The 14,933-nt window shown below is 39.2% G+C and overlaps 1 protein-coding gene across 5 annotated transcripts; it reads left to right on the top strand.

Annotated features, from left to right (window-relative positions):
* Positions 1 to 3,018: 3,018 nt before the first annotated feature.
* Positions 3,019 to 6,035, top strand: LOC124290467. 5 transcript variants are annotated; one of them, XR_006901941.1, is made up of 5 exons: positions 3,019 to 3,248; positions 3,977 to 4,163; positions 4,394 to 4,557; positions 5,143 to 5,228; positions 5,473 to 6,035. XR_006901941.1 is itself a non-coding variant. In XM_046727169.1 (4 exons), exons 1-3 carry the CDS (start codon positions 3,025 to 3,027, stop codon positions 4,472 to 4,474), a joined length of 492 nt encoding a protein of 163 aa, XP_046583125.1. In that variant the 5' UTR covers positions 3,019 to 3,024; the 3' UTR covers positions 4,475 to 4,557; positions 5,473 to 6,035. The 5 variants fall into 5 exon arrangements, 1 of the variants encoding a protein (XP_046583125.1); XR_006901943.1 differs by having other exon boundaries at positions 5,143 to 5,211; XR_006901942.1 differs by having other exon boundaries at positions 5,146 to 5,228.
* The last annotated feature ends 8,898 nt before the right edge of the window (positions 6,036 to 14,933 follow it).

The raw sequence follows: 14,933 nt of genomic DNA on the forward strand, positions 1-14,933 counted from the left end.
CAATCGCAAATCAAAAGTGCAATATTTTGTTCTTGGGATTACTCCCCTCGAAACGAAGCACCCGGGATACTGAACCCAGTCAGAGCGGGTGGGCGTGCACTTAAGTGTAACGAAGCCTTTCATTGGCTGGTTCATTTGCCGATACGCTCAGGCACTTTGTGTGAGTATCGCCATTTCTTGTAGTGTTATCACAATGTCATGTCGAGTTGTTGCCATATCCTATATCGTGTCTTGTCATCCCCACGTCGTGTCGTGATATCACTATTTCGATTTTGGCTGTATTGCTATATCGTGTCGCCATATCGCAATATCGTGTCGAACTATCGCCTTGTCAAGATATCGCTTAGATTTCTCAGGGCGATAAAGCGATGGCCCGAATCAGCCACTTTTGGCGGTCTTGTTTAAGAATTTAGGGAAACTTAGGAATTACGATTGATTGATTGGTTCATTGGTTGGTAGGTTAACGCCGCATTCAGCAGTATTCCAGCTATATGGCGGAATCAAGCATGTGCATCGACCTACACATTTGGGATACAATGACATGTGTCAACCAAGTCATCGATCCTGACTACCCGATCCCGTTAGTTGCCTCTTAGGACAAACATGGGTTACTGAAGACCAATTCTAACCCGGATCTTCACGTGTTTAAGACTTACGACCAAATCTCAATATATACCTTTGCCCTGACTAAACAAACTCCCCACAGATTTAAATTCCAGCGATGTGTCGTCACCTTTAAAAGCTCTACCGATAGGTGTCGACAGATAAAAGACGTCGCAGAACCGATAGTGAATCACACCCGCGACATACACCACGCTGCAACCACACATATCGAAGGGTTAGTCTCAGAACACATTAAGTAAATAATTCTGTCAAATTTAGGTAACAGTATTAAGGCACTCGCATACTGATATGTTACTCATACAAAAAAGCGCATAGCAATCAGGGGCTTAATTAGGTGGTTATGCATTAGAGTTCAAACAACTTATCGATTATCTCTCTTTTCAGTTTAGACCAGGTTGTGTTATATTAATTTACACCGTTCAGTCCTGCTCAACTGCTGTAGCCACGCTTGATATTCTCATGCCATAAACCCTTAACTGGCAGCAGTCGCCTCTGGCAGACTGTGTGGTGTCGGGCAAGAATTTCCCTTACCGGTTAATACAATTGATATGCTGAAGGAATTTTCTGGCTCTTTAGACTTACAGCTGATAAGGACCTCTCTCCGCAGTCAGATGGTCTTAATTACTGTTATTCTCTTGTGGCCATATATAAGCGTGCCTCTTCCAGCTGTTTACAAGGTTTGTTTCACACTAGCCACGGTTAGTATATTTTGAACCTTGGGAGAGGAGCTATTTGTGTGTTTGTATTTGGAAAATTTACAGTACGGAAATCCCGCTGAAACATCACAGGTAAGTCATATCTGTTAACAGTAAATAAGAACTTGTTAAATAATTCTTAAATATAATACACATGAGTGTGGTAATATACTTGTATTTCACTTTATAAGATTTGCTGTCAGTATAAAAGTTATTTGCCAGAACTAATTAAAACTGAAACTAATTTGCTTTGATTATTGATGAGTGTTATTGTTATCAAATTCAGTGTGTGATATTAGCCAGTCCCTTAGTTTAGTACTCTGGTTTAAGGTCTATGCAAGATGTCTGAATTATGGTCCGACGCAGATGAAGATGAATTATTACAATCTAACGTTGCCACGGATACAAGTTGGTCACTTGCCACTAATAAGTCAGTCAATTCTGATTATATTCAACATGAACCAAACCCATGTGGGGAGTGGCTGGATACCCCAGCACAATCGGATACACTATTGGATATGCCAATACAATATGACGCAAATGAGGTAGAGGATGAGTCAGTGGATATACCAGCACCAGTTCATACCACTGAGGATAATCAAGCGCAGTTTGTATCAATACACCGTGATGTGCCTCTTGATTTACAAAGAAAGATGGATACAACGCCCAGACATTTACCACAACAGTGTGCAATACCAGTACAGAGTGATGCGCCTGCAGACATACTAGTACAGAGTGATGATACTACAGACACAATAGTACAGAGTGATGAACATATAGACATACAAGAACAGTCTGATGCGCCTATAGACTTGCCAGAACAGAGTGATGCGCCTATAGACATACCAGTACAGACTGATGGGCCTATAGACATACCAGTACAGACTGATGGGCCTATAGACATACCAGTACAGACTGATGGGCCTATAGACATACCGGTATAGACTGATGCGCCTATAGACATACCGGAACAGACTGATGCGCCTATAGACATACCAGTACAGACTGATGGGCCTATAGACATACCAGTACAGACTGATGGGCCTATAGACATACCGGAACAGACTGATGCGCCTATAGACATACCGGAACAGACTGATGCGCCTATAGACATACCAGTACAGACTGATGGGCCTATAGACATACCAGTACAGACTGATGCGCCTGTAGACATACCAGTACAGACTGATGGGCCTATAGACATACGAGTACAGACTGATGCGCCTATAGACATACCGGAACAGACTGATGAGCCTATGGCCATACCAGTACAGACTGATGCACCTATAGACATACCAGTACAGACTGATGAGCCTATGGACATACCCGAACAGAGTGATGAGCTTGCAGACATACCAGTACAGAGATATGCACCTATATACATACCAGTACAGACTGATGGGCCTATAGACATACCAGTACAGACTGATGGGAATATATACATACCAGTACAGACTGATGCGCCTATAGACATACCAGTACAGACTGATGGCGCCTATAGACATACCAGTACAGACTGATGCGCCTATAGACATATCAATACAGATTGATGCGCCTATAGACATACCAGAACAGAGTGATGGGCCTATAGACATACCAGTACAGACTGATGGGCCTATTGTCCTTTCCGAAAACTAGGTTACGTCCCTTTGTTACCCAAGGGGAGTTAACTCAGACGTCATTTCCTGGGCCTACGAAATCCAAAATGGCAGACATCGCGATATCATCTTCGCTCGAAATTAACCAGGATCTATCAATCTATACCGTCAATCAGTTAAAGAAATATTTATCCAGCCGGCGACAAAATGTCTCCGGAAGGAAGCAGGACCTTATAAGAAGAATACAAGGGTCTTTTAGGCTGAACATTCCGACTACTTCAACCCTTGCGCAGTTCGACCAACTTGACAGTGAGAGATGCGAGATTGACAGGTGGGTTGAATTTGTTTATATGTCCATGTTATGACATTTTTTGTCCCAAAGTGTTTTGTTCAGTAAATCCTGTTTAGACATATTGGGGATGTACCCATTTAGATCGAAATAAGCAGAAATAAATGTTCAATAACCACTGAGAATCATTCATTTAATCATTATTATGGTTATCTTTATTACTATCGCAATCTTGTGAAATACGATAGCCGTGGCAAATGTTATGAGTGGGTTTAATAAACAATTTATAGGTTAAAATCTATATACGGCCCCTACATCGTTTGTATATGTTCGAAAGGCTCATCAATAATTATAAACCACAGACAAACATTATAATTATTTTGGAATATCAAGACAGATTTCAAGCGGTTATCTTGTATGTTCATCACTATTGAAACCTTATAAAATAAGATAGTCATGACAAATGTTATTATGAGTAGGTTTAATAAACATTATATAGGTTAAAGTCTATATACAGCCCCTACATCGTTTGAATATACCAGTATTCGAAATGCTCAATTATATGATGGATATCTATGTACAAAATATACAAATACGTCATAGTGCTGTTGATGACTTGGATAGTCACGGTTCTAAACAATAATGAATGTTCATAAATATCATTGTTATAGTGTTTCTTGGAACTTGCCTAAATTACATTTTTATTTGTCAGATAAGAGTTTATGTTGTTGATGTACCTCTAATATGGACCCTTAAACATTTTCACCTAGGTTCACGGTCTCTTCTGGCAAGAAAGTTCCTCCTCCACTCGCCTTGTTTGGTTGGACAACAGATTACAACAATCTTCCAGATGTAATGGAAAAAGACATATACAATTATGTTGTATTGAAGAAGAATTCCAAGCGACAACTAAAATCCAAGGGATTTTATAACGATGGTCATGTTCATAAAGTAGAGGTAAATTAAACTATTTCGCCATCACTAAGCGTACTATCACTGACTTCAATACGTTTTCAGATAATTTGATCATTCATGAAACACAAATCTGTTCAGCATATATTTTCAGTCACCCCTTTTTAAAACCTTGTGGTGTATTTGTCCATATGTCAGTAAGTAGCAGAAACTTTTTGTGGTCAATGTTGTATGATCGACTATGTTTTCACCCTCTGAATCTGTAATATTTACAGGTCCATCCTATTGATGACAGCAGCAGCCACATGTACATAAGCGCTTTGGTGTTACCATCATTTCCATCAGCAGACCATTAGAAATCGCCTGACTACAGACCATGGATACTGCTGTCAAAAGTTACTGGATGCATTCATTCAGCTTATTGTACCTGCCCAGCTGGGTATGTATTAGATGATTGTTTGAGAATTCATTAATTGTTGAATTTTTGTTCTATTTACCCCTTTTACTTCATCATTTTACCAGTTTCATATTTGTATTGACACTTTTATAACCTAATAATCATGCCAATACCCGAGTAGTAGGGAACCTGGTTACAGTGTGATTGGAGTCTTTGTGAATTTTGCGACAGAAACTTTATGATTTCTGACAGAGTCTTTGTGATTTTAGCAACTGCAGGGCGAGGGTGCAATAAATGTCCCGTATACATCCAAAATCAACTGTATGAGGGAATTTTAATTTCACGTTTACCTCAATGCTATGTTCCTTTAGGAACGAATATAGTGATGTTACTCTGAAAACCCTTGATAATAATGTAAAGTCATAAATTGTCAAGATTTTCATACTATTTTATAATTAATTATCATTTTAAAGAAAGTACTGTAAACACTTTAATTGATATAGAGACTAGAGATTGGGATATTTAAAACTGCAGTAAGATGCACTGTTGGCACATTGTTAGACATTAAGTTCTATGAGTTTGCTGTTGTATTTTTTAAAATGAGATCTTTGTTTTTTCTTATGTTAGCAGGTGATGTTGCCGCTGGATATTCTTGTTTGTTGATGGTTCCAAGTACTTGTACTAATCTACATACATGTACGTTCATGATGTTGGTCAGTGTTTGTATTCAGTTCTTGTTTGTTTTTGTTTTAAATGTTGGAGTTTTTGAAATATGCCGCAGTGGCGCATTCAACAGAAGAATAACATTCAGTAAATTGTCTTGACATTGTTCAAGTCATTGCAACTTATTGTTCATTTGAATGTTTTCCTTTAATTTAAAGTTATCTGAATAGTTTTTTCAATAAAGAAGATGATAGTTCCATGAAATTTTCAATTGACTGTAATTTATGATTGCAGGGAAGGAGAATGCTGCAATCATATTGGAGCACTACTGTTTGGGATTGCAGACCTTACCGAAAGAAGAATGAATGGCTGCTTAGCTTCGACTTCAAGAAAGTGCCTTTGCAGTGACTACAGTATGTCAGCACCCAGAAAAAGGAGATTGAGCCCCAAAAGGTCAGAAGAATTGGTGTATACGAAAAACACCCTCCTCCATTCAACCAGGAAACTGCATGTTGAAAAGAACAGTGACCACAACAAGAACAAAGGGTGCACAGTTGACATTGAGACTTGAAGAGAAGAAACTGAATGTAGGATGGCTGAAGAATTTCCCATCAGATTCCTCTACGCATGAGCCTGAATTTCCTGTATTGCACGACATTAGGTTTCTTTTCATGGATAATGTGGATCTGAGTAGCAGCATGTGCAAGGACGTGTTTGATGCTCATTTCAAATCTCTGTCACAAACTGAGGAGGATGTACACATAACAGAGGTGTTAACAAGAGGACAGGATTCACACAACTGGAAGCAAGCCAGGAAAGAACGGATCACCTCCTCACATTTTGGCACTGTTTGTAAGCGAAAGGATGACACCCCTCCTGATGTATTCAGAGTTCACAAGTACATTCACAGAATATGGAAATAAGCATGAGAAGGCTGCAAGAAAGATGTATGGGAAACAAATGCAGAAGGAACACAAGGGATTACAGGTGAAGGAAAGTGGACTATTTGTTAGTAAAGATTCACCATTTCTTGGAAGCAGCCCAGATGGACTTGTTTACTGTTCACACTGTGAGGATACTGTTGGCCTGCTGGAGATTAAATGCCCAGCTTCTATGAAATGGAGAATGAAGACACAAGAGGACTGTTGTGATGACAAGGATTTTTACTGTCACCTTCAAGATGGAAATGTAAACTTGAAGAGGAGCCATAAATATTATTTTCAAGTGCAAGGACAGATGGGGGTAACAGGGAAGAGATGGTGTGATTTTGTGGTATGGACTTGTGTGGGGCTCAACATTGAGAGAATTCCTTTTGACAAAGAAATGTGGAATGACATGTATGTGAAACTTGAAAACTTCTACATTAATTATTTCATTTCAGAACTGTTCTCTCGGCGTATTGAAAGGGGTCTGAAGCTATATACGCAATGAAGTTGCATTCTCATAGTGTACCAGACCAAGAACATATATTGACTTTGTATGAATAATGTGAGTGTAAAGTGTTATATTATCATAATAATTATAAAAAAATAAGAATAACGTCAAACATAACAGACTAGAGTCATTGTTTTCAGTTGAAAAGAAGAAACTGTCTGGCGATGTCTTGGTATACTTCCAATCAGTGTCTTTATTGTAGCCCTTGGAATTCCATGCCATGGCTTCTACAAATAAGCAAGCTGGGGGGTGGGGTGGGGGTGTTGTTGTTGAGGAGCAGGAGCATTTTCGTTTTGTATACCTCTAAACTACCATTTATCTATTTTTAGACTAAACTAGTGTCTTTACAATTTTATTTGCAATTTGAGACATGTATCCACAAACTATGGATATAATAGAAACTTGGTCAGATCAATGTACACTTTGCATTTCTGTTCATCAATATAAGAAGAACATTAATGACAATTCTGATATGGATTTAATCTGTTCAAAATGTGACAATAATGTTACAGAAAATAAATACCATGTTTTCTTAATACCTTCTGAAAATATTTAGCGTAAGATCTTCATAATGTAATTGTGGTAAAGTCAGGGCTCCAGATAAGGATACACACCACAGCAATGGTGTAGGGTCTTAGAATCATTTATAGACATATTTATCTGAAAAAGTATTGTTTTATTGTTTATTGACCTGTTTACACAAGACTAGCAATGTTGTGGTGCATATATGAAACGAAACACAAGATTACTGTCTGATACTCCATTAAAGTCCATTCAGTACTCTAAATGTCCTGTTAAGGTTATCCAGTACTTTTATATTGACAAAATAAGGAGTACATACTCCTGATGTTGAAAAATTATCTGGAGCCCTGGGTAAAGTGACAACTATTGTACATTTTTAACAACTGTACCATGGGCCATGTGGCCTAAAATATGAAATAAACATGATTGATTGTCTTTACATTCAATGTGACTAGCGTTCTATGTAGTCAATATACTACATTGACAGTGTTTGACCTAGGCATAAAAGTTTAGGAGTCATCATGACTCCCTGGTGTCATGAGAGAGAGTCATGGACCTGTTTTTGGGAGTCAACTTCAGTTTTGGAAGTTTCATCAAGACAATAACTGTGATTGTTTAATAATGACAACAAAAACAAGGTAAGGCAGGTCAGGTATTAAATCAGCACCGTGTCAAATAGGTTTTCTGCATCATGGCAAATACTGTCTTGAAACAAGCTAAATAATTGTCAACCACAGTTCATTTACTAATCTGAATATTGGACTAGTGGAGGCCACAAGTTTGTTAGATAGGTGCAAATTTTAAACAATTTTGAAATTCATCTGGCTTGAGAGATGGGGATGTTTCCTTGAAGAATTCTGAAGTTCTTTATTCTTTCTATCTGTCTCTCTACATGTATCCGCAGATGGACAATATCCTTTGTAAAGCTAACTTCACGTTTTGTGAACTGTTTTCCTTTTCTCTTAAAAGGAGGAATTATTAGTTCTATACCTCTGGGAGTAGTTAGGTCTGATATTGTGAAGCCTTTGTCTGCCATTATTGCATCACTTTCCTCCAAAATATCCAAAAGACCACGTTCTTGAGTAATTCTTTTGTCGCTAGTGGATCCCACGCAACAGTCAGATACAAATGTAACGATGCCGTTAGGACTAATGCCTACAAGAGCTTTGTGAGTCATGTGTGACAAGTGCTGGAAGTCTCACTATACAATTCTGTACAGTCAATAATTATTCTTGTATTTGGGAACTTTTCTCGAAAACCTCTTGGCATGTTATGCTAAATTGTCTCACCTGAAGGCGACTGAACAAAATATGGCAATTGCACCACTAAGCAATTAACCCATCTTTCAATAATTTCACTACACTGTGAAGTTGATATACAAAATCTGAAGCTTAGATCTTCAAGGAGAAGTCCTAAACGAAGTCTCATTAAAACCATGAAAAATTCATTCAAAACGCTCAAAGTTTTTGGTCTGCCTGCAGATGATGATGTGTAGTCGAGCTTTCGACTGAAGTTCTAGCTTCCGCTTCCTCCTTGATTTCATCAAACACAGCTTCAAACACTTCTCGGCATGGAATGCCGGTGTAGAAGCTCACCAGATCATCACTTTGTTTGATGTCATCAAAGGTAAGAAGTGGAAGCTTGCACTGCACGCAAAAATCATGCATACATGTATCTGTTTGTGTGCTAGCATGTGCAAACTTCTTAACATAACTCTCATCTGTTTGAGCCTCTGATGTAATAGTACTGTGCTCTGTCTGGGTATCCATGCATCTGAAAGGCAAAAGAGGACGTGTCAATGCAAAAAATGGGTTGGCAAGATAGCAGAATAAATTAATTTTACACACAGTAAGAGACAAGCAACCCAATGGCAAAACTAATATTCTTTATACAAAATCAAAGTTGTAAATCATATTAAAGGGAATGACAAAATGTGTTATTTGATTAGTTTACCACAACCTTATTTGTTATGCTCACCTTGTTTTTGAGTTTGGTTGTGTCGGCTGCGTTGGATGACAGTAATCATGGAGATGTAAAGAAACATCCAGTGGGTGTCAGTCATGATTGAGAAGCAGACTTGTGCTGTTGTCTCTCTCGATGTCTTCACTGACCCCAGTCATCTCTATGTCCTCGCATGCTTCTGTCATCTGGTTTTCATCCAGTTTCTAGAAATTAAATTAGAAATATATCATACCACAAATTTGAGAATTATGATATGATCTATAATTACTTCATTATCCTGGAAGGAATTATTTGTATGTCAAAATCAGTCTCATAATGGTTACATACACAATATACAAAAAATACACACTACACAACCATTTAGGGTAGAGATGATATTCAAAGGGTAAAGATACACAATGTAAAGGCATCATGAGAAAAACAATGTAAAAGTACTAAAACTTGTCTTTACTGCAGTACATTCTTATGGTTTTTCAGTATCATTCATTGTCACTGATGAAAGAATATGAATATGAACTTGAATTTTCCTCCATAATTTTACCAACAGAAGATTACTCATTCATCAAAACACAAATTTCAAGCATGGAAATATTTCATTTCAATAACTGGTCGTCAAGCACTGTACTGTACACAGCATGATTATGAATATTATTCTCATTCATGTGTATATAGTAAGCAATCACATTTTCCCGATTCCTTTGGTATAGAAAGCTAGGAATACATACCCATGTGGGAAATTCCTTAGTAGATCCACTTTGAGTTGGTAACAACGACGGAAGGGTGGATTGCGGGGTTGGACCGCTAAACTCCAGGAAATGCTCACTGCATAGGCGTTTATGATTATTCCACTTGAACGTCCTCATAACTGTCTTGCAACGCTGGATCCACACCCGTTTTAGACGCGTATTCTGTGGAAATCGATGCAGTGATATTGTCCTCCCATCTATCACCTTTCCCCGGTAAGTCCCTTTACATACGCAGCAGTACTTCTTATATTTCCTCTCCGATTCGATGTTCAAACAATCCGCCATGATTGCGCCCCGGAGGCGAGCACCGCGAAGCTGCACTTGCGCACAAGGCGCACATCCAAGGGCGGACAACTCAGTTTTCGGAAAGGGCAAAAGACATACCAGTACAGACTGATGCGCCTGTAGACATACCAGTACAGACTGATGCGCCTATAGACATACCAGTACAGACTGATGGGCCTATAGACATACCAGTACAGACTGATGCGCCTATAGACATACCAGATCAGAGTGATGCGCCTATAGACATACAAGTACAGACTGCTAGGCCTATCGACATACCTGAACGGACAAATGCGCCTATAGACATACCAGTAGCCTCATGCCCCTATAGACATACCAGTACAGATTGATGCGCCTATAGACATACCAGTACAGACTGATACGCCTACAGACTCATTAGCACAGTGTTATGGGCGCGGAGGAACATCATCTCTGAGGGATAGTGACAGTGACTTTGACAGTTCTGATAATGAACTATTGCCAACATTAAGGAGTAGAAAAGGACTGCTCTCTGACAACGACCCAGCATCATGAGAATGTCAAGTCACAAGAATAAAAATGCGAAATTTCTCAGTTCAATATCGTGTATGGCCGCCCCGCGCATTCACCTCTGCCAAACACCGTCTCCTCATCGACTGCCTGATGCTTGTGAACACGTGGTTGGGGATTCTGCGCCATTGCTCTTGCAAGGCAGCGCCAAGTTCCTGCAAATTCTGAGGTTGGTTCCTAAGACCACGAAGCCTTCTCTCAAGTGCATCCCAAACGTGCTCTATTGGATTAAGGTCAGGGGACCTCGATGGCCAGTCCATGACGTTGATTCCAGCGTTTTGAAGGAAATTTCGTGTCATTATCGCGGTATGCGGCCGAGCATTATCATGCTGGAACCTGGGCCATGAGCCGCCATGAAAGGAACGAGTTCAGGGGTGAGCACCTGGTTGCGGTAAGCAGCAGCTGTGAGGTTTCCACGGATGACCAGAAGTCGGGAACGGTTGTTCCCACAGAAAGCACCCCACACCATGCAACTTCCGCCCCCGAATCTGTCGACTTCCTGTACACAACATTGGGCATACCGTTCACGACGTCGTATCCAGACTCTATGCCTGGTGTCCGCGAATCTGAGGGTTAACCTGGATTCATCGCTAAAGACGACTCGATTCCAGTCTCTCTGGGTCCATCGGAGGTGACGTTGGGTCCACAGCAGACGTTGACGTTGATAACTGCTACTATATTGAAATGTGGAGTACCCCAAGGCTCTGTCCTTGGGCCACTCCTGTTCACCCTTTATACGAAACCACTCGGCTCTCTAATCCGTGACCAGCATATCGCCCATCATTTTTACGCTGACGACACACAGCTCATGGACAACTTCACCAGTGACCCCCAGAGTCAGACTGAGATCTGTGCCAGGATGGAGTCGTGTGTGAAAGATATTAAATACTGGATGTCTAAGAACATGCTACAGCTAAATAGCTCAAAAACTGAACTCATGATTACTGCTTCTAAATCCAGATTGCAGAAATGTGGTATCGATCATCTTCAGATCGATGATGTAGACATTCCTGTTTCTCATTGCGTTAAAACCTAGGTGTGTTTTAGATGAGAATCTATCCATGGAGAAGCATATTAACCACCTATCAAAGATCTGCCACCACCACCTCAGGAACATTGGTTCTATCCGTCACCTCCTTACTAGAAACACCACTGCCACACTGATGAGATCCCTAGTATTGTCACGGTTAGACTACTGCAATAGTCTCTTGATTGGTATTACCAATGACCAACTTCACAGACTGCAGAAACTGCAGAACACCGCTGCCAGGATTATCATGCGTGCAAAACTATCAGGTCATATCCAGCCTGCATTGAAGTCTCTCCACTGGTCGAGAATTAGGGAAAGAATAGAGTTTAAGATTTTAACTCTAACTTACCAAGCACTAAATGGAACTGCTCCACTCTATCTCCAAGCCCTTGTCTCACCCTACGTCCCACCGAGGAATCTCAGATCTGCCGATCAATCACTTCTTGTTGTGCCTCCATATAAACTCAAAACTTTCGGACATAGATCCTTCAAACATTCAGCTGCTTGCCTGTGGAACTCTCTCCCTACAGACATCAAATCTGCTCCAACTCTCTCAAGTTTCAAATCTCATCTAAAGACATTTATTTTCTTCGCTACTGACTGCCTTGCCCTGGTTTGCGCTTAGAGCATGGCCTAGTGTTGTGGAGTCAAGCGCATTACAAATGATCTATATTATTATTAGTCATATCAATAACTGATCTTCCCGCTTGCAACATGCCAACGGCACGTTCACGTTGCACATTTGACAATCGGGGCATTTCAAGTACCGTTAGAACTGTGGTTTAAAAGTATTTTTTCAATTCTTGAGGCCAATGCAAACACGTGCATATGAAGAAAACTTCGATGCGAAGATCACGTGATCGACTGCACGTGCAAAACCTGATTTCAAATGGTATGCCATGTTTACAAGAACAGGTTATGTTGTAACATTTCCTGACTCTTCATTTACTGTAAAGTGTTCTGCTATATATGTCCTCTTTTTGCGAATTTAACTCGCACATAATATTTCACACAAATCACTTTTTTCCCAGACCACATAGTTATGCAAACATTTTCCTATAAGATATTTAATAAGTTTAAAGTGCAAGGTTAAAGTGTATGAAATAGCGTTAAGAGGTAGATATCAATATCAATTCTCAATTCCAAAGTGACATTTAATTTTTGAAAAGTCTTCAAATCATTAACGAAACGAAATACTACTCAGTCACATATCTAACATGACATATCTATGTCATCAAATACCTTATATACTCATGCCAATAATGGTTGTCACCCCCCTTTTTTTTTAATTGGAGAGGGGTGTTGGGTGGAAGTGTGTGGGGTGGGGAGGGGTGACAACCATTATTGGCATGAGTATATGATTATTCAGTGTTCTATTCGAATGACATCTGTGTGATGTGATTGATTCACTTATAACAAACTTAATTTTTAGTATCAAAGGTCTTTAGCCTTCATCTATGTCATAGTCTAGTGTCATACTTCTATTAGGTTTTATCATCCAAAACTGTGTTCCACAGGAGATATTGCTTGTGTGAGATCAGACGATATCTCATAGGAGATATCGTTTTGAGAGTAGATTTTGCACAATGCCCTGACAATGCTATGACGTGATGAACTTGATGACGTCACATTGCTATGGCATCGCTGCACTGCGAGTCCAATGGCAGTACTGTGTTCGGAGATGTTCATTTTTCATTGAAAGCTCATGAAGAGTGATTTTTTATGTTAAATAGAATCTGACCCTCGTGTCTTCTGATATCAAATATATCAACACTCCTTGATCAAAGTAAAAATATCGGCAAGCCTCGGATATTTGTAACTTTATCAACTCATGGTGATATATTTGATATCAAAAGACACTCGGGTGAGATGCTCTATATACCAAGCGGCTTAAATTATTACTCAGATCGTTACATTTATCCCTAATTTGACTTAATATGTAATGGGCGTATCTGTGGTTGCGTATTTTGTGTATATTTGTGTCTGTGTTGTTTTTTTTCCTATTCAGTAATTTGAAACTATACTGTTTATGAATTTCTGTTTACATGTAACAGACTGAAAAACTTACAATGTCTTATATTAATTGGTTTTATTCTTCAATAAAGAAGTACACAGTAATGATGCATTGTGGAACTATGCTGAAAGTATTGCGACGCTGTTGTCATGAATGTATCTAAAAGAAAGTCTTAAAGGTGGTTAAAGCAATTACGGATGTCTTCACTGATAACAACATGTGAAGATAAAATCTCACAAGCACAATTAAAGGCGAGCTATAAGTAAAATGTATTCAATAACAGAAAGGCAGTTACTGCTAGTTAATGGTTCCAGCCATCAGCTGAGAGGGTGGGATACTGTCAAAAGTCAAAATATGTTTATTTGTATGTAAGGCCACCGGCCCATATACATCGGTTACAAAGAAGGTTCTTATTTAGGAGGATAACAATTGTTTTCTTAACATAATAGCATGATGGATATACAGTGATAATCTTTTTAAAATGGAGACATCGCATGAGGAAACAATTTTGTAAAATGCTGCATTATTACTTCTGATTGTAATACAGTTACGGAGAAAATCAGAACGGATTTTATCATAGGCTGGACATTCAACAAGAAAATGTAATTCGTCTTCAATGCCTTTTTTACAAAATGGACATGATCTATAATTTCTATCAATGGACAGTCTTCTTCCTTCATTTACTTTTAAATCTAATAGCCCCAATCTAAATTTTACAAGTAGCAGTCTCAGATTCTTTGTAGTCACGAGGGATAAATATCTTTCTGGTTCTAAAAGGGACTTAAACTGCCTGTAACAATCAAAACGGGAGCTTTCTTCTAACCTCGAGTGCCATTCTTGTTGAAAATTACATATACAGCGATCTCTAAACTGGTTCAGGAAAACATTGACATTACCTACGCCTTGGTTTAACCAGACGATACCAAAACCTTTAGGACAAAGAAGGTTCCTTATATGGGAAGCCCAAGTTTCTTTGCCGTTACTGTCTAGATGTAGAAGCATATTGTAGGAAATTTTCGGGAGACGGTGATCATGCATTTGTACTATCTTTAGCCAGTATTTTAAGCATCTAATTTGAGCATTAATGAAAACTGGAAATCTCCCACATTCTCCATATACCATGTCGTTAGGGGTAGATTGTGTAACGCCTAAAAATTTCTTGCAGGCCAGTAAGTGTATCTTTTCAAGCGCTTGGAAAGGTTGGAAGCCCCAT

The sequence above is a fragment of the Haliotis rubra genome, unplaced genomic scaffold (genome assembly GCF_003918875.1).
Source record: "Haliotis rubra isolate DU_JTF1 unplaced genomic scaffold, ASM391887v1 Scf466, whole genome shotgun sequence".
NCBI classification, from domain to species: Eukaryota; Metazoa; Mollusca; class Gastropoda; order Lepetellida; family Haliotidae; genus Haliotis; species Haliotis rubra.

Coding starts and splice junctions, on each gene's coding strand:
- LOC124290467 (XM_046727169.1), top strand. CDS start 3,025: ATGGCAGACATCGCGATATCATCTTCGCTCGAAATTAACCAGGATCTA. Junction 3,249..3,976: donor GAGAGATGCGAGATTGACAG/GTGGGTTGAATT, acceptor ATTTTCACCTAG/GTTCACGGTCTCTTCTGGCA. Junction 4,164..4,393: donor GTCATGTTCATAAAGTAGAG/GTAAATTAAACT, acceptor TAATATTTACAG/GTCCATCCTATTGATGACAG.